At 37.0% G+C, this 25,103-nt stretch overlaps 3 protein-coding genes and 1 long non-coding RNA gene across 6 annotated transcripts in view; 2 read left to right on the top strand and 2 right to left on the bottom strand.

The window, feature by feature from the left end:
* Positions 1-13,228, top strand: part of LOC123877542 (rho-related BTB domain-containing protein 1) — a 36,733-nt gene extending 23,505 nt beyond the window's left edge. For all 3 annotated transcript variants that reach the window (XM_045924351.1, XM_045924350.1, XM_045924348.1), the window contains 16 exons: positions 362-475; positions 1,435-1,642; positions 2,166-2,258; positions 2,596-2,751; positions 3,150-3,235; positions 3,708-3,834; positions 4,222-4,359; positions 5,207-5,230; positions 5,873-5,986; positions 6,287-6,457; positions 7,404-7,591; positions 8,283-8,340; positions 8,846-8,979; positions 9,233-9,354; positions 10,408-10,507; positions 11,911-13,228. In XM_045924351.1, the coding sequence (XP_045780307.1) occupies positions 362-475; positions 1,435-1,642; positions 2,166-2,258; positions 2,596-2,751; positions 3,150-3,235; positions 3,708-3,834; positions 4,222-4,359; positions 5,207-5,230; positions 5,873-5,986; positions 6,287-6,457; positions 7,404-7,591; positions 8,283-8,340; positions 8,846-8,979; positions 9,233-9,354; positions 10,408-10,490 (1,816 nt within the window). In that variant the 3' untranslated portion in view covers positions 10,491-10,507; positions 11,911-13,228. The remainder of the gene's footprint in view (positions 1-361; positions 476-1,434; positions 1,643-2,165; positions 2,259-2,595; positions 2,752-3,149; positions 3,236-3,707; positions 3,835-4,221; positions 4,360-5,206; positions 5,231-5,872; positions 5,987-6,286; positions 6,458-7,403; positions 7,592-8,282; positions 8,341-8,845; positions 8,980-9,232; positions 9,355-10,407; positions 10,508-11,910) is intronic.
* Positions 13,229-16,911: 3,683 nt separating this feature from the next.
* On the bottom strand, positions 16,912-18,830 carry LOC123877591. Its single transcript, XR_006798623.1, has 2 exons — positions 18,346-18,830; positions 16,912-17,824 (listed from the first exon to the last, which is right to left on the bottom strand). It is a non-coding gene; the product is annotated as an uncharacterized LOC123877591 (long non-coding RNA).
* A 275-nt stretch (positions 18,831-19,105) lies between these two features.
* LOC123877576 (H/ACA ribonucleoprotein complex subunit 2-like protein) lies at positions 19,106-20,245 on the bottom strand. Its single transcript, XM_045924393.1, has 2 exons — positions 19,917-20,245; positions 19,106-19,402 (listed from the first exon to the last, which is right to left on the bottom strand). The coding sequence occupies exons 1-2, from the start codon at positions 20,153-20,155 to the stop codon at positions 19,171-19,173; spliced, it is 471 nt and encodes a 156-aa protein (XP_045780349.1). The 5' UTR covers positions 20,156-20,245; the 3' UTR covers positions 19,106-19,170.
* A 530-nt stretch (positions 20,246-20,775) lies between these two features.
* LOC123877574 (ADP-ribosylation factor-like protein 3) lies at positions 20,776-24,158 on the top strand. Its single transcript, XM_045924391.1, has 5 exons — positions 20,776-20,932; positions 21,840-22,100; positions 22,955-23,087; positions 23,297-23,400; positions 23,868-24,158. Exons 1-5 carry the CDS (start codon positions 20,927-20,929, stop codon positions 23,910-23,912), a joined length of 549 nt encoding a protein of 182 aa, XP_045780347.1. The 5' UTR covers positions 20,776-20,926; the 3' UTR covers positions 23,913-24,158.
* The last annotated feature ends 945 nt before the right edge of the window (positions 24,159-25,103 follow it).

Below are 25,103 nucleotides of genomic sequence, written 5' to 3'. Positions count from 1 at the left end.
TCGGTTCAGCCGTTTGAAAGTAACCAGCTCTTTTCTAGTTATTTCTGTAACCTTCGCTTGTCGGGGGTGTTATAAATTTTTAATTTACACTTGTCGTCTATAGCTTATGCCTGCTACTTCGTCCGCGTATACCTACTACAGAAATTACAAACCACTATGTTACCCCCTTAGGGGTAGTATTTACACAAATCCTTTGTTAGCGGGTATTTACATCATTATACTTAGCTATTTGTATGCCTTTCAGCCCGATCAGTCTAGTAGTTTGAGCTGTGCGTTGATATATCAGTCAGTCAGTCAGCTTTCCCTTGTATATATTTAGATTATAAAATAACAAGAGGTTGAAAGCAAAATGTTTTTCTAGACGCTTCTGTCCAAACACACCAATTTTACTCGTGGGATGTAAAAACGATCTTCGCTACATGTACAGGGATGAAACCTACTTGAACTATTGTAAAGATCGGAGCCCTTTCATCAGGTAAGACCTCATGATGTTGTAAATTTCTTGTTGACCCCCGACCCAAAAAGAAGGGTGTTATAAGTTTGATGTGTGTATCTGTGTATCTGTCTGTGGCATCGTAGCTCCTAAACTAATGAACCGATTTTAATTTAGTTTTTTTGTTTGAAAGATGGTATGATCAAGAGTGTTCTTAGCTATAATCCAAGAAAGTCGGTTCAGCCGTTTGAAAGTTGTCAGCTCTTTTCTAGTTACCTTCACTTGTCGGGGGTGTTATAAATTTTTAATTTACACTTGTAACTGTTCATAAAACTATTATTTTATGAACAGTTAAAATGACAGCATACTAAGTTGATTGATGGTGATGACACTGCAACCAAGTTTATACTTCTGTAGGAACATTGTTCGCACTTGTTTTAGATATTATATTCCTATGTTATTTCAGTTCCACTTTCACAGAACCAAATCCACGACTTTGACGGAATAAGCTGTAAACTACTTTTGTCGGTTAATTTTAAATATCTTAAGTTGATTTCAAACTACGGAATATAATATAATACATAAATATCGCTCACCCTACTTTTAAATGTCACTGTTCACACTGTTAGATGTAATAATATTACATCTAAGTATGAACAGTGACATTTAAAAGTAGGGTGAGCGATATTTATATATTATACTAGCTGTACCCGGCATGCGTTGCAATGCCGTAAACAAACATTTTTTTTATTCATATATATATATATATATATATATATATAGTTTTTTTGATGCAGGAACCATCTCGGACGCCCTCAGAACACCCTACCAAAGTTTCATAACAATCTGATCAGCGGTTTAGCCGCCTATAGAACACAAACATACAAACATTGACGGACGCAGTTTTCTCGCAATCGAGCAGCTAGTTTGGAATGCCTTTAGTAGGATAGTTTAGACTTTACAGTAATGAAATAGATTCATATGATTGTATGTACCCACAGGGCTCCAAGAAAAAGCGACTTAGTGATGCCAGATCAAGGCCGCGCCTTGGCTCACGAATTCGGCATATACTACTACGAGACTTCAGTATTCACTTACTACGGTGTTAACGAAGTTTTTGAGAACGCAATCCGAGCAGCTTTGATAGCGAGGAGACAACAGAGGTTCTGGATGACAAATCTTAAAAGAGTACAGAGACCACTTTTACAGGTGAGCTATACACGCATACATGCAAACGTGCGTGCACGCACGCACGCACAATACACGCATAGAAATTTGGAATATCGAATACTAGGAACTCGTACCTCGATATTAATTTATATGGTGTAACATTAATTCTTACGTCATAGAAGCTTACACATACATTAGCGCATGCACAGACGCACACATTACGCACACGGATTTGGCATCTACTTCGAGACTTCAGTATCCACTTATTACGGCATTAACGAAGTTTTCGAGAACGTCTCGAAATGATCTGACGGGTTTGATAGCAAGGAGACGGCATAGGTCGTGGATGATATACGCACTAACAATAAATTCACAGAAACATACACGTAAAAAGACCTCCACGCTTCCACTCAAAAAAAACGGAAACATCGGCATGCAATCGGCAAAATCAAGTTTTTGTGATCTATAATAAAGAGAAATCGAGTTAATTTTGTATTTAGAAATGTTAGTGATAAAATTACTGAATACCAAGGTTTCTAAAGTACATATAATTCTGTTTTAGGCTCCCTTCAGACCTCCCAGGCCCTTAGAGCCCGAAGTGGTTATTGTGAACAGCGTATTTTTGGAAAATATGACGACTTTATTAAGACAACAGGTAAGCTCTCGTGCGTAAGAATAAGTTTAAGAACTACTAGTCTATAAGAAATAAAACTCAAGAAAAAGAATCAGCACTTTTACTTTTTCAATACTTCAAATTCTTCAATTTTTATAGGGTGTGCCGCAAGGTGCTCCACTTTGTCCATTACTGTTTAATATTTACATTGACAATGTATTACTTATTCAACATGTGATTTTACTATTACATGATTCTCTGACTGATTTTATTTATATAAAACCGACTCCCATAGTTTTTGTACCTATTGACTTGGAACTTAACGTTAGATTCTTAAGATAACTTAACAAAATATTTGAAAATTTAATTTTTTCTTCAGTATTTCTCGGATATGGTTATAATCTGTGGCGCGAAGGGATTCCCGGTGCATCGTTTCGTAATGGCGGCGGCTTGCGAGGCGTTTCACCGCCTGCTCACAACTGACTGTGTGAGCTTGTCCGCGGAACTTGCTAGAAGCTCTAGTGAGAGCAGTATGGTAAGTGTTGACTAACACAATAATAATTATACAGCTAATATAATAGTTAGTAACATATAAGGTAAACATATTTGGGAATTAAAAAATTAAAGAATGAAAAGAAAAAAGTCTTCCCACAAAACAACAACTTCTGTTGATAGACAACGCGCGCCAGTATTTTATATGTAGTCTGTGTTGCTAAGCGTATGCGTGACACATAGAAGCATACTTTGTCTACACTTTTTAAAATGTGAATGTATGAGCTTTGCCTATCTGGAGATTTATACTATGCACCAAATAGTGGCGTCTTAGCGATTTAAAGTTTAAACTGAATATTCAAAACCGACTGTAATAGTCTTTTTGGAGAATTATAATAAAATCCTTGCTATGATTTCGCAATTATGACTGTTTTACTTCAGGTAAGCAGTATGGGAGAAGCAACGGCAGGTGAATTTAACGAAGACACAGAATATTTAATTCGACAAGATCAAGCGAAGCAAATGAGGTATGAAAAAATATGAAAAATATTTATTAAATAAACGTCAAAACAGATACAACAAACAATATACGATCAAATCTAACAAGGTTGAAGTGGTCCCTAAACTAGGACCTCCTATGAGTTTTGAAACGCTAGGATTTTATCTTTGAAAAATAGAATATGAATATTGAATACCCTTATGACACGATTAAATTAAATTAGATTGACGGATTAGATTAAATTAAATTGACGATTTTCCCTCTAACTTATGCTTCATTTTGAAAAACTGAAGTTTTTAAAAAAGTATGCACAAAGGACCAAGTTTTTACTTAGTCTTTAATTTGTTTTTACGTAGCATCCATTTAAGAAAAAATAGTTTTTGTAATTCCCATGTTTTTGGTGATAATTTTAAACCACTTTTTTGGGTTTAACCGCAGAGTTCACGCTTTGATTGATTGTTAAATTAAGTTATCCTGTACAAAATTATAATATTTTATAGGGTTTGGGATCAAATCAAACGCCGATCGTCCTGTCAGATTCTACCGCTAAGCGACAGTTGTAAGAAACCGCCAGACTTGTACAGAGAAGTGAACCATCCTGCCATTATATCAATAAGAGTGGTTAAGGTAGGTCTTACCGCGCCTAGGTTTAGCCTAGATTAGTTACAAACTAGGACTGAATAGTTACAAAACAATGCTAGTGGAGTTATCATTGAAATCAAAGATCCCACAAATATAGGTGGCTTAATTTTTTGAAGCTTAAATTGCTAAATAATTAAATTAAATAAAGTTGTTTTGGTTAATACAAATCTAGATCAATAATATTATTAGATAAAAATCAAATGAAAAACGTTGATACTACAAAATAAAAATCTGAAAAATTTAAAAGACCCAACTTCTGTGGTCTTATTTATTGTAGTAGATTAAGATCTTTTTAATGATAGAATTGAAACTACTAAATTGCAACAAATTAGTAGATTTTCATTCACACAGATACAAAAATACCTCTTTTAGTGCGAAAAAATTCAACATGCGACATCGCAAACGCAGACAATCGTTACAATGAGCAAGCTCATATCACAGACTGTGATGCAAGAAATTATTAACTTCGTTTACACTGGCATTATGGACAACACGGCGTTCAAACAACAGGTGAGTTGGAACTTGGACTTTAAGTTATTGTGATACGGCGTCTTTTGGTTCAGCTTCTTGTTGCCTTGGATTTGGGGTGCACTGCGATTTTGTGGTTTCGTTTCCTTCTAGATTCTGTAAGCGTTTTGTATCTGTTGTTTTACTAGATATTATTCTAAACCAAATCCTTTGCTTTAAAAGGTTTAGGTAACTAATGTTGTCTTTCTATTCTGACCTATTAGTCTAAATTCTTTTTTCAAAGGTCTTCTCTTAGAGATTAACGTACCAATAACGCCTTCATTTTAGGTTTTTCTCCTTGCGTTGTGTTCTATCCTTATGTGTGCATTAAAGTCTTCTTAGTAAGTGGCAATTTTAGAACAAGCAATATCTCTGTAAGCCTACACATTTAGCACATAACTTTATTGATAACGCAGTAATGTTCAAAATTAAATTCTTATGTTAAATATTTTCAAAAGTTATTTTAGCACATATTGACTACGGTAAACAACGCCGGTGAAAAAGAACCCCCTGTCTAAAGTTTTATAACTATCTGAATTCTTTCATTACACAGTTACCCTGGCTTACATCTTGATTGTGTATGGAAATGGATAAATATATGCTATGTCTTCACTAACTATTCATTTTAAGTTTGTGTCTAATATCGCAGTGGACTCCAGAACCTTCGCTTCGTTTTTATTATTAATACTTAAATAAACTTCGTCAATCTTTTTCGCCGCTTTTATAAACGCTTCTCGTACTTAGTCTCTATTTCCTATTGCTGTTTTATATTACAATTGTATTCTATGTAAAATAATAATTATAATATTAAATAAAAATATAATAATAAATTAATAATGGTCTTCTTCAGTCCGCTGCTATCGGAATACTACTGGTAACGATTATTATAATAAATAACTCATAAATCATGGTTATTAATTTTGTCATTATTATTCTTATTTATTATTAATAATGAACGTGTAATATTGTATTTAGATTAGTTATATTTTTATCTTTTACGTCTCTATGAACTATTTTTTCACTAAAAGCTTAGAATTCTTCATTGCACTTTTAAAGTCCGGAATATGTATTGTATTTTTAATTTAATTCGTTGCACGCGCATTAGTATTTTTCAAGTCATGGTACATCACTAATTTTATCAATTTTTTTTTACCAAAACACTGTTTAAGGTTTTGAAGTTACTTAAACCTTAACTATCGATAGGTATAGAGAATTAAAAGTACAAGATGAAAGCTCATTTTGCTGCAGTTAGACTGTTCTGAATTCTGATTTCTGAATCACGAACTTTGGATACCTACCTACAATTATAAAACAAAGAAAGAAGAAACTTTATATTTGTTTTAAGGCATAGATAATGCAATAATAAATCGATATCTTAGCTTAGTTGTAGATCTAGAACTAGGATATGTGTGTAATGAGAAGCGCGTAAGAAGTGTAACCTTAATCTCAATAGAAAGGAAAAAGAAAATAATAAGGTTTTTAACTCCAGCTATTCAAAAAATAAATGTGTTAACAGGAAATCCGCCAAGCGGCCGAGTTACTTGGTTTCCACGAACTGACGAAGCTCAGTCAGTTCATATTGGATCAGCATCTGCTCTTCGACAAGGGTTTCATGCATCAATTCCATACGGTGAGAATTTAGCGATATTAAATGAGTTTGAAAACTTTTGGCATAGTAGACCGCCATTTTATTATTTTTGTACCTGTTTTAAGAATGATAAGTGAAAAGACGAAGTAAAAGATGTAAATAAGTAGCCTTATTCCCTTCCCACAAGTTACCTCGATACCAAATTTCATATAAATCGGTTAAGCAGATGGGTCCTTAGAAATCCCGTGGGAACTCTGATTTTCCGGGATAAAATTTAATATAGTAATGGACGGAAGTAACGCGAAAGATCAAGTTTTCGTTCAAGAATAATATTTTTTCCAGCCACTGCCGCAAAGGATGCGCGATATGTGCGTGGAACAGAACCTGTTCGCAGATGTAACGTTCGACCTGGACGATGGGATACACTTGGCGCACAGGGCCATGCTGATGGCGCGGTGCGACCCCATGAAGGCCATGTTTCAAGGGCATTTTAGGGAAAGCACTTCCCGAGTGGTAAGATTTAGTTTCTAGCCACTGCCGCAAAAGATGCGTGGTATGTGCGTGGAACAGAACCTGTTCGCAGATGTAACGTTCGACCTGGACGATGGGATACACTTGGCGCACAGAGCCATGCTGATGGCGCGGTGCGAGCCCATGAAGGCGATGTTTCAAGAGCATTTTAGGGAGAGCACTTCCAGAGTGGTAAGATTTCGTTTCCAGCCACTGCCGCAAAGGATGCGTGGTATGTGCGTGGAACAGAACCTGTTCGCAGATGTAACGTTTGACCTGCACGATGGGATACACTTAGCGCACAGAGCCATGCTGATGGCGCGGTGCGACCCCATGAAGGCGATGTTTCAAGGACATTTTCGGGAGAGCACTTCCAGAGTGGTAAGATTTAGTTTCCAGCCACTACCGCAAAGGATGCGTGGTATGTGCGTGGAGCAGAACTTGTTCGCAGATGTAACGTTACCTTTAACTCGGGAATCTCAGTTTGATATACCTAGGACATATACAGTTATCACACAGTTAGTACAGGCATTTTTTTGTGATGTAACCACATTCACGGTTTTCGGATTTTTTCCTTTACTTGTGCTTTAAGATCTACCTACCTGCCAAATTTCATGATTGTAGGTCAACGGAAAGTACCCTATAGGTTTTTAGAATAGAATAGAATAGAATAGATTTTTATTCAAATAAACTTTTACAAGTGCTTTTGAATCGTCAAATAATTTACCACTGGTTCGGAATGCCGTTCCTACCGAGAAGAACCAGCAAGAAACTCGGCTTTTCTTGACAGACACGACAGACGGACAAACAGACAGACAACGAAGTGATGTTATAAGGGTTCCTTTTTTCCTTTTGAGGTACGGAACTCTTAAAGTAGCGATAGAGCATAGCACAGCACAGCATAGCTCAGTGTTGATTGGTCCTTATAATTTGGAACTTTTGCTTCCAGATTGCCTTTCCCGGTGTGAAAATGTACGCTTTCCACATCCTCCTGTGCTATATATACTCGGACAAAGTGCCTACCGTGGAACCGACTCGGTGCTTAGAACTGCTAGAGCTGGCAAATAGATTGTGCATGAACAGACTGGTCAACCTGGTCGAAGCCAGGGTTATAGATACGCTGCAGCATCAGGACAGGTAAACACAAAAAAGCCGTATGTATGTATGTATCTATGTATAACTCGTGCGCATTAACATGGCACCTGGCTCGAAAACAACCCTCCTCCCACTTCCAAGCGCGATGTCCCGCTCTCGCCGTGCCGCCGCGCCGTGCGAGACCAGTAGCGGCACGGCGAGAGCGGGGCATCGCGCGGGGAAGTGGGAGGAGGAATTGTGTTCGAGCCAGGTGCCATGTTAATGCGCACGGGTAATATGTATGTATATAATTTATTGCACCACAAAACACATGACAGGTTACAAAAAAGTAAACTTAAAATTTAGGTATAAAAAAGCGGTCTTATTTATAATGAGAGTGAGAGTGAGATTTTTTTATATGCACCTAAATAAGTTTCCACTTCAATCCATACTAATAGTATAAATGCGAAAGTATTTCTGTCCGTCTGTTAGCTTTTCACGGCCAAGCAGTTTAACCGATTTTAATGAAAGGTACTGAGATAGCTTACATCCCGGGAAAGGACAAATGCTACTTTTATCTCAAAAATTCAAAGAGTTCCCACGGGATTCATAAAGGCCCATCCGTTTAGTTGATTTATAGGGACAGAGGTAGCTTGCATCCTGGAAACTGACATAGACAACTTTTTATCCCGGAAAATAAAAGAGTTCCCACGGGATTTAAAAAAAAACCTATAATCTAATGTTTTGATTACAGAGTCGGCGAGGACGATCAGGTCGTCGAAATAGCATTATCTTTGCTGGAACCTGTTAAGGTAATTTTTGAAGCGAAACTTCTTATCGCACGTTAAGCGCTCATAATATTCTGGGGAGTAAAAGGAGAAATAAAAACCTATCAAGCAATGTTGATATTGCTACCTGCTGAATTTCATGATTCTAGGTCAACGGGAAGTACCCTATACGGGTCTTGACAGACAGACAGACAGACCTATTGATCCTATTTGGATTTTTTTCCTTTTGAGGTACCTACTCACGGAATCTTAAAAAACGTACCAGGAAAGCATAGTATCACAGAAAGTATTCTCACTTGAGACTAGAATAGACACCATACATTATGCGTTTCCTGCACGACGAAATCTCCGCTATAATTATTATTATTATTATTGTCAGCCGTGGGATACCCTACAGAAGTGAACCATTTTCTAGCTGTCTCATTTGCCCTTATGAGTGAGTGAGATAGCCTACGTTCGCTACTGTTGGGAGTCCCACAACCCGCATTCGATGGTGTCCGCCGTATTGAGATTTACATATTGTTTTCAGTTGCACAACGCCCATAACCTGTCAGAGTGGTGTACGTGGCGTTTATGCGGCGCTTACGACCGCGTGTGTCGCGCCAAGCACCTCAGCCCGGCCTCCCGAGAGTATCTGGCTGACAACCGCTGGCCGCCAGTGTGGTGAGTTAGAGCAATTGTTTTCAGTTGCACAACGCCCATGACCTGTCGGAATGGTGTACGTGGCGTTTACGCGGCGCTTACGACCACAAATTCATGGTTTTCGGATGGTTTCCTTTACTTGTGCTATAAGACCTACTTACATTAACATGTAACTACATTAAAGTTTTAGTTATGTACATCTTGTACAATGGTACGGAACCCTTCGTGTGTGAGTCATACTCACACTTGACCATTTTTTTTGCATTATTTGCAGGTACGTGAAAGAGTTTGACTACTACCAGAAGTGTGTCACGGAGCAGTCGAAGGAGACGAAGGAAATCCGACCCACGACATCGCTCCAAGCCAACCAACAGACTGGCTGTCTATGTTTTGCTAGTGAGTTCATGCTTCATAGGGTGCATGTTAAAGTCAAAGTCAAAATCATTTATTCAAAGTAGGTACAATTGATGATGGTCGAAATTGTTGAATTTGAACGTGTAAAAAATGTAGTGTTGATAATTAATTACGTAACTTAAAACTAAAGCTACGAGGGTTCCAAACGCGCCCAAGTCTGAGAAGAGCCCACAACAAACTCAACTCCTGTCAACAACATTGCATTGGGGTGTCGTCCAGGTGGAGTGACCAATCCACATTGAGCTATGCTCGCTGTTTAGCTGTAAAATGCTAAAATCCAACTTTGACCTTGAACATACAATTTTTGCAAATGTGGGATCGATGGGGACTTTTCACAGTTCATTTATATTGGTATTCCCAACATTCGTACCAAATTTCTGACTGTAATGTAATAAACTAGATGCTGCCCGCGATTCTGTCCGCGTGGATTTAGGTTATTTAAAAATCCCGTGGGAACTCTTTGCTTTTCTGGGATAATAATTTGCCGAAATCAATTTCCGGGGCCTAAGCTACCTCTGTACTAAATTTCATATAAATCGGCTAAACGGATAGACCCGAATACCGTAGGAACTCTTTGATTTTTCGGGATAAAAAGTAGCCTTATGTCCGTCCCCGGAATGTAAGCTCTGTACCAAATTTCATTAAAATCGGTTCAGCGTTTGAGCCGTGAAAACGTAGCAGAGAAAATAGACAGACACACTTTCGCATTTATATTATATAACTAGTCGATGCCCGCGACTTCGCCCGCGTGGATTTAGGTTTTTCGAAATCCCGTGGGATTTTCCGGGATAAAAAGTAGCCTATGTACTAATCCAGGATATTATCTATCTCTATTCCAAATTTCAGCCAAATCCGTCAAGTAGTTTTTGCGTGAAGGAGTAACAAACATACACACACACACACACATACAAACTTTCTCCTTTATAATATTATAGTGTGATAGTATGGATAGTATCGATGAGCTTCAGTGTTGATAGGTCACTCCTATGCTAAGCTCCTACTACTGTTAGCTTACCGCACCGTACCGTTCGGCAGGTAAAGGTCGGCGGGAAAGCGGCACGGTGGCGGACGCGACGACAGCGCTGTGCCGCACCGAGCCGCAGCAGCCGCCGCTCTGACATCTGCCTTACTGGAGGTACGCTCACAACACAAACACTGAGACGACGCCTTCCATGTTTCTGGACGAGCCGCCTTTCCACGGAAGCCCAACTTTTTAAAGTCCGCCTTGGACCTCCTCAAGGTGTTGCCATACGATGACTGTATACAGAGTGCTAGAAAAACGCTAGAGGTCAATGAACGCTGCACAGATAGGTCCCGCGGAGTCGATGCCGCGTCGTTGGCGGTGATTAACCCTGAGTTTTACGTGCTATACAAATACAAAATCACTAAAACTACAGCTATAAGGCAAATGGACATTGGTATTGGATTGTGTTCAGTTAGTATTTAATAGCGCTAAGTTTTCACTAGCATTCTAATTACACCTTGTGTTATTTGTGTGAGAAGATCCATAGGAGAACCAAAGTTACCAAACCACCTGTCGAACTAGGTCAGCTACTTTGGTTCTGCACCAAAATTACTGTACCAAATTTCATTAAAATCGGTTCAGCGGTTGGGCCGTGAAAACGTAGCAGACAGACAGACACACTTTCGCATTTATAATATTATATATTGTATATGATGTATAGTATATAATATAGTGTTATGTATAGTAAACAATATTATATAGTACAGTATATAGTAGGGAAGTATGGATTTAGAAGTACTTGAACAGATTAAAGTTAAAAAGAAACAATGATCATTTCATAAAAATCCTAGCAGATGTAGGTAGCTGGTAGACAAAACAAAACAGACAAGTGTAAATTAAAAATTTATAACAGCCCCGACAAGTGAAGGTTACAGTAACTAGAAAAGACCTGATAACTTTCAAACGGCTGAACCGATTTTCTTGGACTATTCCGCGCCTACGATCCAAAGTATCTGAGTTTTCCAAAACATCATTTTCAAATAAATAATTATGTATCTAGGCAACGTCCATCTTGACAGCTTGACATTTGTCAATTGACATAATATTATGAACCTAACGGTTATCTAACCTTCTTTTCTACAAGAAAACTAGAAAAGAGCTGATAACTTTTAAACGGCTGAACCAATTTTTTTGGATTATAGCTAAGAACACTCTCGATCAAGCCACCTCTCAAACAAAAAAAAAGTAAATTAAAATCGGTTCATTCGTTTAGGCGCTACGATGCCACAGACAGATACACAGATACACACGTCAAACTTATAACACCCCTCTTTTTGTGTCGGGGGTTAAAAATCGATATTCCTGGGCCCCTGAACCAGTGGCGTGCAGCTCATAGAGGTATAAAAGTACTGCCTACCCTAGTTGTACTAGTAAATCAACACTTATTTTCCATTATGACCTGCCAGAAAATAAGTTCATACCTTAATGCTTACCCTGGCTTTAAACCCCTGTGCACGCCACAGCCCTGAACTATTTTTCCCTGAGCTACGGGTGATGGTGTATGTTTGTTTCAGATCGCTCCGGTTCGCGGTTCTCCTGCCAGTGTCGATGTGCTTCATGAGTACCATCCTGACCATCCTGGTCCTGTTCCACATCTACACGTAAACTGTACATACGAGTAGCATAGCGTTTACCTGCACAAAGGCGGATACATACTGAGTTAGAAACTCGTGGATTTTGGAGATTTAAACTCTGGCTGCGCTATTCCGGTACCAGGCTATTTTTTTTTACAAGAATATTAGCTGTTATAAGTATAGGTTTTTACAGCTATACTCACGTATTTAGTCGATGTAAGCCCGACTAGTTTCATCTACTAAATAGCTGTAACAAACTATACTTATAACGGAAATCACTCACGATAGTTTACACGTTAAATTAGCTATGTTAATTATGACTTATCAACTTTTCCCCTTCAGTAAAGCTTGTGCTAGGAGTAGAGACGACGATAGTGCAACTGGTGATGATTGAACCGTCGAGCTTTCGGATTTCAGTCCGCTCTTTTAACCTTTGAGCTATTGAGGCTTCTTTTATTGAGGCTATTAGGCACAGTAATCAACCATCACCATAATAGCTGCGATTCGCACGTTGTGTCTTCTTTAAACAGCCCCTTAGTTCCATTAGACTATATTTTGAGCTCTTCTGGAGATCTTTAAGGATTTCAAAGACCATATTGATGATGCGACAGTCGCAAACTTGCACATTTTTTTATTTCTTTATTTACAAAAAATGTTAAAATATTGGTGTAATCCCAAACACATTTGAATTTTTTCGTACACCGCAAAATTATCTAAGTAGAAATATCTAACCGACTTATGCCTATTGCGTTGAATCTCAAATATCGTAATAAAGCAGACGCGCTTGTCACGTACGATACTAAAATTTCGACCTCGTTTTAAAATTAGCATTGAAAATGAAACCGGATTGGCGTAGCCCGGGCTTAAGAGTTTTGGTCTTTATGACCAGAGCATTGGTTGCCAAAAACTAGTGAAATCAATTCCTGGCAACTGGGTGTTGCTGTTTATTATGTATTAATTAATATAGTTACATAAGAGTATGTATTTTATTTAAAAGGTACGGATGATTGTATGGAAATTAAGCATTTCTGAAAAATGTTGTTTTATCTTATGTTGAGCCAATGTTTATATTCAAGCGAATATGTTCGTAGTTTAGTAATAACTATATATGTCCTGCTTTGTTTTGCTACAAAAAAAGATTGTTTTTCGAACTCTGCACCAAAAGCTATGCTTTCTGTGGCATGATATATTTTACAATCGTTCACACAGGCTGCGTAAGCGTAGATGTAGCGCGTACCATTGCGTTGTAATGTATGGAACTGTATGAAACTTGGCACACCGCTTGCGTAAAGCGTGGACGTATGCGTAACCCGGTGTGTTAGGGGTTTACGCGCGTCACTACACACGTGTCACGTGTACGTGCTTGGTGTGAATCGGCCTTAAGTGAGCAGGACGTGCGGCGGCCGGTAAATTGGTGAAGGGGTTTTTACGCATACTACAGTTCTTTGAACCGAGCACGGGCAGTGTAAATTAATTGCCATACGGTATAAATGCAACTCAATATTTCGAGTGTTGCATTGCAATATTGTCCTTATTCGTTGCAAATAAGGTACAAATTAGATCGTGTTTTAATTTCGTAGATACTTTACATAAAAATTGCAAGTTGCTTGAGGAGTGAATCTTCTATAGATTTAATTACTATCTATTTTGTGTTGAAATTCTAATAAAATATGGTAAAATGATTTGAAATATACAGCAAATGTTTACACATATTCACGTATTTTTCTACGTCACATAATTTGTAAGATAATTTCGTTCACACAACTTTTATAAAATCGCTGCCTGAGGTGTCCTCTAGAGAATAGGTTTGCTGCCAATGCCTTTGATAATGATAATTGATGGAGCAGATAATTCAGACATTATTTACATTAGATGGCAGATCAACCTTCAATCATATAGCAGTGACTGTGGAAAAATTGGCAGCAAACCTATTGTCTAATAGGCTCCTAGCAAATTAATGTGCTGGATATGGAATGTTTACTAACAAAGTTAGTTTACATCTAATACCCTTGGAGAATGAAATGTCGTAAAAGCCATTTTGTCCAAAATGAATTTTCGACACTACTTCAGTCAAGATAGGAGTTGAAAACCGATTTTCAACACATCCTTGTTTATTCTTGGCGGCAATACAGCCTGAGTCTTTTGAAAAACTGAGTAATTCTGGCATGCTATGAATTAAAATTTTAATAAAAATACCACTACTAAAATTAATAAATTGCTACTAAAATAAAGTCATTTTAATGTATTGTACAAAAACATATTTCAAAATTTTCAAGTTACAGTCATTATTTGAACACACGGAATATAAAAATTTCAGCATCCCATTTTTATATGACTTATAAAATATATTACACTTTTGTACATGCTTATAATTATTATATTCTGATATACTTTGTAAATATTAGTATTATTTCATATTATAGTTTGCTATAAGCCAATATAGAAAAACGTAATATGAACTGTTCCTTTGCAAAATTTCTATTATGTAAACAAATAAAAAGTTTGCAATTTGCACACAGAATTAGACTGTTTATGATTGGTTTTATGTTCATCATCATTAAATGAACCTTCTAAATAATTCATTTCATCTTTCATTGCGGATTCATTGTCTTTCACTAAAAATGATTTACTTTCACTTCAGATGAACCATCTATTGCCATCCTACTTTTTCATATTAGCCAAACGAGAAGGCTTTTGAGGCTTTGGAGAGTTGCGGGGATTTCTGAAAACGCTGATTTCTATCTAAATGGTGAATCAATATTATGATCGATATTCATTTTTCATTGCTGATTCATTGTTTTACTATCAATATAATATTTGTCATCATAATTTGGAATTTTCTAAATGAACAGTGTTATAGTAGTTTGTGCTGTGATAGGTTAATATCAGATCTGTGATTAGAATGGTTAAACCATGCAATGGATGAACCAAAGAAGTATATTTAGTCGGTTGTAGGTCAACATTCAAAAAAATAAAATTTGACTATAATTTTGAAATATTATGGACGGATAATACACCATGAGACTTTCTTTTGGCACCAAATTCGGTAATTTAACTCCAATATTTTTTCTTTTGAAATATTTTGTCATGTCCGCCATATTTGATTTGTTATGACGTCATAGAGCCCTATATATGCGATACGTACCTACACACGAAGCCTATTACTCCTAATAATAAACTAATTGGTTACATGTTGAAAAATGCGCCTTTGGCAAACTGAACGGCGCGTGAGAGAATTTCTTCCGTGTGGGTACACGAGATTGGTTACACCAACTTCCTTCACTACGCCGCTTGCTCAAGAGTTTGCCGGGCACTACATATGCGTATCCCTACCCAATTTGGCAGCTACGAGGCAACCAATGAACACACAAACATACATAGGCTCTAAGACAGCTAAGCATAAGCATATTAACCGTCCCGTAGTCTAGTAAAGAAAATATACCTACCTATAGTTCGCGACAGGTCGACATTGCAATCGGGGTATGAGACGGGGGGACGCCCCGCACCGTGTTAGCACGGGGGTTGGGCGGGTGTGACGGGGATTTCCACTCCGATTGCCATGTAGACCTGTCGCGAACTATACTTATGGCAGAAGTTAAAATCAATCCTATCAACAGACAGGTTACTATTTTTTTCTGTATTGTTTTTCTCACAAGCTCACATTTTCGTAATCACTTTGACCTACAACCGAAATAAGTATTAAAAATGCTTGCGATTTGATTGTTGAAGTAATTTTATAGTACATAGCTTTCGAACAAGGTACCTATTTAATTGTTTAGAAGTATATTATCATAGGTATTATGTTTCACTTATAAGATAAGTACCTACGTACACAAAATGATAAATTAATTATTAACCTCCCTAAATTATTTCAAATTCTCGTAATTGCATCTAATTATTTTTTGACAAAATTTTCTTTATGTATGTATAAAATAATATAATATAGGTACATAAAGATTTTTTTGTATATCCTTCAATCCTGTACGCGTGGCTTTGTAAACTGATAAAAATTATAATTATTTCAAACTACACTATAAAAAATTTGCTCACGCACAATAGGAACAGTAGTGATAGTGAAGGTATTGATTTTTTAATATTAGGGCTACTAAATTTAATATCTTGATGCCCAAAATGTATTGCTATTTATTAAATTTACCAAGCAATTTTATCTTATCCATGGTATTTAATTATTATTAACTTTACTTAGTCAATATTTTTGATTTAAGAATCGTATTTCATTTAGAGAATTAAGATATTGGTATTATTAGGATTAAGATACGAAATTCAAGAAAAAGCACTAAAGAATGTATATGTAACGCAAGAGATTCAAATACGATACAAGATAAAAATAAAAACATAATATTTCTTATTTAAAAACCATATTGACCTTACCTAATTGATACAAAGCCTATTTAATAATAATGTCATAAAAAAGAATATAATTAATATACAGCTCTCAATATCACTGACAAAAGAATATTTTAATTTGTTTTTATATTATTATGTATACTAGATGGCGTTGTACGAACTAATGTCGCGCTAATGAAATCGTTTTTTGAATCTCTCTACGTTAAAAAGTATGAAATAGGTTTATTTTTGTATTATTAAGTCTAGCACTCGCTCCGCTGTATGAAACTTTCGCTATCCCATTAAAAATAGTAACATAGGATACTTTACTAGTTAAACTTTCGACTTCTAAGAAATTCGAAGTACAAAAATGTCACAATTATCCCCCTTTCAATAATTAATAGCGTTGCACATTATTACATCACTTGATAGACCCTAATCCACTAAGAATAAGAGCTAAAGTGCAATAAAAATTTAAAATTTCGATCTACCCACGCTTAAGAAAAAAGTTAATAATGTGCAATCGCTCCCAGAGTACTACATTTCACTCAACATTAAGAGAATATAGCTGCATATATAAATAAAAGTCTGTTCTATTTTCTTACACTTTATTGAATAAAAAATATAGTATGATCTCATTGACAGTGCACTGACAAGCAGGGTTATTCTTTAGGACCTCCCTAAATGAAACTGTGTATCACACTAATCACACTATCACATCACACTTCACACTATTACACTAATATTATAAAGGGGAAAATTTGTGTGTATGTTTGTTACTCCTTCACGCAAAAACTACTGAATGGATTGGGCTGAAATTTATAGCTGAGATAGATTAAACCCTGGATTTGCACATGGCTACTCTTTATCCCAGAAAATTAAAGAGCTCCCTCGGGATTTTTAAAAACCTACATCCACGCGAACAAAGTCGCGGGCATCAGCTAGTAATGCATACATTTTTAGAAAGCACATATTTTTTGCCATATTTGCTGAATGTGTCCACAGTCATGTCAAAAGTATGGTTAAAAAGTATTGACAATTGTGAGTTGACACAGAGCAAATATGGCGTGAGCGTTCTCAAAATGTATGCACTATAAATTCCTTTTGTATTGTCGTAAAATCAAATTAATTAGATTTGATTTAAAAAAAAAAAATACTACTTTACTGCTTAAACTAATTCCACTTTAGTTCATAGTTTCGTTTAGGGGGTTTAAAAAATATTGCTTCAATTACTAGTAAATAGTATTCAGTGGACAGATTTCAATAGATAATTTCAAGTTCGTAGTTGTTTAAGCCAGTGACATACTTAAAATGTTTCGGGTGTTGTTACTAACCACATAAGTCTAGATATATGCGAATTATCTACTGAAACCTGTTCAACATTAAGGTAGTATCACACTTACAGATAAAAACTGTCATACAACTTGCACTTTACAGCACTTAAATGTAATAATAGATAAATATTTCAGTCACATAATAATAATATAGTCTGTAAGTGTGAAGCCACCTTTATGCCTAATTTCACCAAGCAATTGACCATGGTTCTGTATAATGTTCTTTGTATCTCACCCTTTTGAAAATATTAAGTCATCTGTTCACATTTATCTATACTTTATCCACAGAAAGAAGTTATCCCTTATTCACAAACTCTACTATGAGGTCTCACAGTGCGCTCGAACACACAGTGTAGGTTTCACCAATCAGATGACTGCATCACATCAATTTACAATGATCTGATTGGTGGAACCTACACTATGCGTTCGAGCTCACTGTGAGACCTCATAGTATGTGAATATGGCCAATTGTCTCTGTAACATAATCTCATACAAATGATAGAGGTAAGTATCAGTGGGTGTTAACCATTTTGAGTCAACAACCAATCATAAACATTTTTTGAAAAATCATTCTAAATTAAATTAGAAAACATAGTTTCGTTGGTTGGTGCTTCAAAATGGTTAGCACCCACTGAGATTAACTTTTTCCTCAGAAAGAGTATAAATGGAGGTCAAATGCTTGATGAAATTGGACCTTAGTCTCTTTAGTCCTAGTATTATAGTGCATAATTTTAAAGTACCTAACGTATTTTGCCAATCATCACTGTCGGTAAGACAATCTGCCATTTTTTACGTACCCTTAGATTTTAATAAGTGTAATAAATCTATGTGTAATGGAATACAGCTTTTATTTACTGTTTAACTACATTTATGTCACACTAGATGATGGGGGAAGATGTCATGAGGAAAACTCCATGCCTTAGAGTTCATAATGTTCTCAAAGGTGTCTGAAGTCGACCAATCCACACTTAGCCAGTGTGGTGGCCATAAGGCCAAACTATTTTCGTTCTGAGAAGACTCGTGCTCGGTAGTAGACCGGCCATGAATGAATTAGGCAGTGGCAACTGCCTAATTCATACTAATATTATAAATGCGAAAGTGTGTCTGTCTGTCTGCTACCTTTTCACGGCCCATCAGTTTAACAGAGGTACAAAGTTAGCTTATATCCCGGGGACGGACATAGGCTACTTTTTATACTGAAAAATCAAAGAGTTTCCACGGGATTACTATAGACTCATCCATTTAACCGATTTGCATGTTTGGTACCAAAGTAGCTTGTGTCTCTGTAATTGACCGAGGCAAATCCCGGAAAATCAAACAGTTCCCATGGTATCTACAAAAATCTAAATCCATGCATCCTCTAGTCTCAAATAAAAACCAGTCATCTACTAAATTATATCATGCAAGAATATAAAGGATATACACCAAACAGGTGTATAAAGAAAATCCAGTCATACTTATAAAAAAACTGTTTGTTAATGACTAACTTAACTATACTTATTTTACTTAAAAATAACATTTATAGTGGATGTCCAAGGTGCTTAATTTCATCTCTCACTTCTTGATACAAGTCCTTGTAGTCGTCGTGTTCTTTTACTAGAACCATTATACATCCTCTCATTGTCCCCATGGCCGCTCCTATGTCTCTCCTGCTGGGAGTGTAGCAGTACGGTACATCCTTCTCTTCGCAAACCGCTGGTAGGTGGCACATGATTTCTATTGGTGAAATGTCGCCAGCAAAGAAAACCATTCTGGAAAATCAAAATTATTTATATTAGCTATGTCCTTTACACCGTGTTGGTTGCCTGGAAGAGATTGGTAGGTAGCGTAAAGGCCGCCAAATTGTACCTACGTGCCTATATTGTGCTTTGCATGTGTTTTTTCTGTACAAATTTTGTGGTGTACAATAAAAGTATTCATTCATTATTTATCAGAATTTGCAGGCTGCTGTTAAAGGTACTTCTTTGGTTGGACACCTGTCTCTAGGCTAAATTAAATGATTGATAGGACCAAAAGTATCCTTTTCTGTCAAAGACGCTATTTATTGGCAGCTAAGTTACTAGTTGAATCTTAACTATATTAACCTTAAGCATTTAATGAAAGATTAGGTATTTTCTAAATTATTATAACTGGAAATCATGCCTGGCACCTTCTATGAGGCGGCTTTAATCCTCAGTATCGGAAAGGTCGAAAATAAGGCTTATTTAGAGATTTATTTGACATGCCTTGCTGCTAACCTCAAATACCGTTACTACTATTACTTACCCTTTTTCACCCAACCTTAGCTGTTTTTGAACAATTTTTAGTCCATTCCTTATGAAATTCTTATGACCACTAGACTTTTTGATGAGTTTATATATTTTTTTGCTTAATTTTTTAGGCGCCATCGGCTTCGCAATTACACTGCAATGTTCAACTTTGTCATCGTAACTTTGCAGTTCAGTTTTGATGATAACATTTACGTTGTCTTCTTGCTCTACTGGTTCTTGTTTTACTTTTCCCATGTTTATTTAATTTATATTATAAAAGTAAATTTGACCACGTGTTTTGAAAAATAATCACCGAAAATGAAAAACAAAGCACCTGCTAAAAGTAATGACAGTTAACAGTTATGAGACTGACACTGACAGATAGGGTTGTTGCATTGATTTTACTCTATGGGTTGTTGAATAAAAATCGATGTAGTTATCGTAATATCGATTTATAATTTTTAGTATCGAAAACATCAAAAATCGGCCAAGTGCGAGTCAGACTCGCGCACCGAGGATTCCGTGATCGGGTACTTTTTCCGACATTTTGCACGATAAATCGAAAATTATTATGCATATTAACTAATATTAAGTAGGTACTGTAAACTGAATAATAAAAACTGAATACTGAATACTGAAAACTGGATACTTAAAATTGAATAGATACTGAAAACTGGACAGTGAATACTGTACATCTATATAAGTACTGATGGATATTGAAAACTGTGACAAGATGGCGGTGTTAGTTCCAATTTTGGCCACGCGCCAAGAAAGCCTTGTCGGACTATATACCTACCTTGACTATAATTACCTTCCTACATATCAATGCCATTGGCATTTGGCATAGGTAGTTTTGGCTGTGATTTTGGCTGCTGGCATGGTAACCATGGTAACTATGTTATGTCAACAAATCCGAGTGAATAAAATTCGGAACCCAAATTCTCTTACACTTTCTATTTCGTCTATTAAGTACCTATAAAACAAGGCTTCTGTGCTTTTATTAATTTTCCGCACCTTCAATCTTCTATGATGGTAAATATAGCCAAACAACTATTTTATTAGAGTAGGTGACCACCTAGGTTTTTGAGGAAATATTTTACTACCTACTTAAGATACCTACGCACGTAATAATTCAATGGAGAGCTCTCATCAGGAAGGTTTACTTACGATGTTTTCCTTCACCATTAAAGCAAGTGATATCGCACAATTGTTTCTGATCCAGGATCGAACCCTGGAGCCCTGAACCCCAGAATTTTATTGGAGGCCGACATAATCTTAGTAGAGACTAGAGAAGGGTCGGGACGCATTTGTATGTATGCAGTCTATGTATACATAATGTATGTTTGTATCCAGATTCTGTGTGTTCCACTGTAGCGCCTAAACTACTGGGCCGATTTTGATAAATGAGGTGTCAATTGATTCGTTGTAAAGGTCCAGGTGACATAGGCTATATTTTATACGAAAAAATTGACCTAACGGATGTTACATCAAAAAAAGTGGAGGTTTCGAAAATTCGCAGTCGGGCTTTAGTTTCAACTTTATCTTGTTCCCTGCAGTTAGAGGCCGTACGGAATGCATTGCAGAAGGGTGTGTCGAGTGACGGTCGTTTCTTTGAGACCATGGTCTCGGGCGGCGTCCACGGGGTCTCTTTCCTCTGCTCTTGCCAGTGACCAAGAGTTTCTCTATGCTACTCGCAGAGCCTCGGTAGCTCAACGGTTGAGGATCGGACTGAATTGCGAAAGGTCGGCGGTTCAAATCCCACCCGTTACACTATTGTCGAACCCACTCCTGGCACAAGCTTTACGCTTAATTGGAGGGGAAAGGGGAGTAATATTCTTTAAAAAAATCGCAAATCTAGATGGCGGCTTTAGTTCCGATTTTGGCCACGCGCCAAAAGAGCCTTGTCGGACTGTACTTTCGGTTTTCCGAATTGTTGCAGGGTCTACTCAACATCCTAAAGAAACTTCGTTCCAATCCCGACAAAGAGCTTCGTCTTCTACTACTTGGGTTGGACAATGCTGGAAAAACAACTCTTCTAAAGCAACTGGCGTCGGAAGATGTCTCACACGTCACCCCTACTGCTGGTTTCAATATAAAATCCGTTCTTTCCAACGGTTTCAAATTAAACGTATGGGATATCGGCGGCCAGAGGAAAATTAGACCGTATTGGAGGAATTATTTTGAGAATACAGATATTTTAGTAAGTAGATAATCCATACTTAATATTATAAATGCGAAAGTGTCTGTCTGTCTGTCTGTCTGTCAGCTAGCTTTTGACGGCCCAATAGTTTAACCGATTTTGATGAAAGGTGTCAGAGTTAGCTTACATCCCGGGGAAGGACATAGGCTACTTTTGATCCTGGAAAATCAAAGAGTTTCTGCGGGATTTTACAAACCCTAAATCTAGTCTTCTATAAATTAAGTTAGCCCTTGACTATAATCTCACCTGATGATAAGTGATGATGCAGTCTAAGATGGAAGCGGGCTAACCTGGAAGGGGTATGACAGTTTTTATTAAGCCCACACCCCTTTGGTTTCTACATGGCATCGTACCGGAACGCTAAATCGCTTGGCGGCACGGCTTCGCCGGTAGGGTGGTAACTAGCCACAGTGTCCCACGAGACCAGACCAGAGATTTAGAAATTATAAAATTCCAAATCCCTGCCGGGAATTGAACCCGGGACCTCCCACTAATAAGACCTCAGCGCTTACCACTGCACCAGAGAGATCGCCAAAATAATAAAAAGAAAAGTCCTGACTGTTCTAATTCAATATTCGGTTTTGAGTCAACGTTCTACATCAAATACCAAAAAATTATAGGTTTGTGACTCATTTCGTCTACTAGAGACCTGTGACACGCGGACAGACAGACAGACAGCAGAGCGACATTAATTATAGGGCTCCAATTTACCCTTTCGGTGCGGAACCGTAAGAACCTCTGGTGCTGCAAATGTTCATGGGCGGCGGTAATCACTTAACATCAGATGACCCGCCAGCTCGTTTACTCGCTATTTAATTATGAAAAAAATCGTGTTAAAAACCTCCCTGTTCCAGATCTATGTAGTCGACTGCTCCGACCACCAAAGGTTGGAGGAAACCAGCCTGGAACTTGCGGAGTTGCTGCAAGATGACAAGTTGCGCGGAGTGCCCGTATTGGTGTACGCAAATAAACAGGATTTAGCCACTGGTTGGTATTTTTGCAAACTGTGGTATCAACGCCCAGCGGCGCGGGCAGTCCCAATAACCGCACCTCACGCCCCGCTAGCAATTTCATCCTCACCACCTGGGTACCTGGTGCACTTCGACTGCACGTTACGCCAGATCCTTTTGTGCTCAAATTGTTCAAAAAGCGAGCTTTCCAGCTTGACAGTAACTCATTACTTACTTGTATTCCAGCGTTGCCAGCGAGTGAGGTGGCAACACTCCTCGGCCTGCATTTGATCAGGGATCGGACGTGGCAAATACAGGCGTGCGTCGCGACTGATGGAACCGGTGTGAAGGTAAAATTTTTTAAAATAATAAAGCGAGCAAACGAGCTGGTGGATCACCTGGTGTTAAGTGATTACCGCCGCCCATGGACATTTGCACCAGAGGTACCGCCGATGCGTTGCCGGCCTTTCAGTTTGTTGGTCCGCCCCTTGAATAACCCCTTGTTATGATCTAGTGGGAGTACCGACGAAGGGAGTTGTTTCCACAGTTTGTATGTGCGTGGAAAAAGGATCTGGCACAACGGGCGGTCGAAGAGCACCCAGGTGGTGAGGGTGAAGGTCCTTGCGGTGGCGGGCGGTGCGGTTGTAGAAAAAGGAGTGTGGAATGAGGTCAAACAGAATGGAATGGGGAGTGCTCTGACGAGCACTATCAAAATGAGGCGATTCTATTGGTTTCAGACTGAAACTGAAACTTTCAGTTTTCACTTCCTATCCCACTTAATTAAAATTTATAAACATTTTTCAATGTCTGATTTCAGGAAGGCATGGAATGGGTCTGCAAGAATATTCCGGTTAAAAAGTGATGAAATAGATTTTAAGTATTAAATCAAGAAGAATAATTATATCATTGTAACATTAAAATAAATCATGATTTATTTATTTAGCAAATTATAGCATATCAAGTTTATGATATTTTTACTAGGTACCTAAGTATGGCAAATATTTAAAAATCCATCCAATCGTCTATAATATTCATGGACCTTTAAATACTCTATATTTTAATAGTTATAGCTAGGATGTAGATTTTATTTTAAATATATCTTATATTCATATCTAATAGTACTCTTCCAATGTATTAATTATTTAATAAAAATAAATAAAAGTCGGTCTCACAAGACAAAGTATTTTATTTAAACACCTAACAAATTCCCATATAATTATTATTAATATTAACAATATATTATCAAGTAATATCTAATATTAATTGTTTAATATTTACATAACGTTAAAGATACATAGGAATTAAATTATCTTTAAGGTATAAATAAATGAATTATATTTTTGTTTGGGACCATCAACTTAATATATTTTTTTAATTAAATTCCTAGTTTATTTTATTATTATTAAATTAAAATATCAGATAGATTCCTTTAATTTTTTTTTATTACAAAAGGAAGACTTATTTTCCGTAAATGTTAGCACCAAGTCCAGCAAAGTACTTAAAATAATTATAATATTATTAAGTGACAAAATCAGTCGATCTTAAAAACATACATTCCATAAATTAATAAATTCAAAATCGAACCATCACAAATTATTTTTAACTTACATAATAATTTATTACAATACTTAGTTAAAATTGTCACTAAGCAACAAGTAATTTAAGTATGAACTAATTTTAAGTACCTAACTTTACTATAATAAATAAAATTGAAGTGACTATCTGTTTGAACGGGCTAATCTTCCGAATGACTGAACCTATTTTGACAGGACTTTCCAAGTAGAGGATTTACCAAGGAGTAACTTAGGCTACTTTTTTAACCGACTTTAAAAATGGAGAAGTTATGTTTTTCTACCTATGCACTGATAACTCCGAGATTTCTGAACTGATTTGCGTGATTTTTTTTAAATCGATAGAGGAACTTTCGACGTTGTTCTTTTAGACTGCTTGGCTTAGCTCAGCTCCACTCCGCCCCACTCCGCTTTAATAAAAACACTTGCCACTTTTCACTGCTCTTCTCCGCTCCACTCCGCCCAGCTGCACGTGAGTGGAA

The sequence above is a fragment of the Maniola jurtina genome, chromosome 24 (genome assembly GCF_905333055.1).
Source record: "Maniola jurtina chromosome 24, ilManJurt1.1, whole genome shotgun sequence".
Taxonomy (NCBI): Eukaryota; Metazoa; Arthropoda; class Insecta; order Lepidoptera; family Nymphalidae; genus Maniola; species Maniola jurtina.
This window is presented reverse-complemented; position numbering and strand designations above follow the sequence as displayed.

Bases quoted from the DNA above. Each gene is read 5' to 3' on its own strand.
- LOC123877576 (XM_045924393.1), bottom strand. From the start codon at position 20,155: ATGGGAAAAGTAAAACAAGAACCAGTAGAGCAAGAAGACAACGTAAAT. The intron at 19,403-19,916 runs GTAAGTAATAGT...TTGATTTTCCAG, and splicing joins CTAAGGTTGGGTGAAAAAGG to AATGGTTTTCTTTGCTGGCG.
- LOC123877574 (XM_045924391.1), top strand. The intron at 22,101-22,954 runs GTAAGTAGATAA...TCCCTGTTCCAG, and splicing joins TTGAGAATACAGATATTTTA to ATCTATGTAGTCGACTGCTC. The intron at 23,088-23,296 runs GTTGGTATTTTT...CTTGTATTCCAG, and splicing joins TAAACAGGATTTAGCCACTG to CGTTGCCAGCGAGTGAGGTG.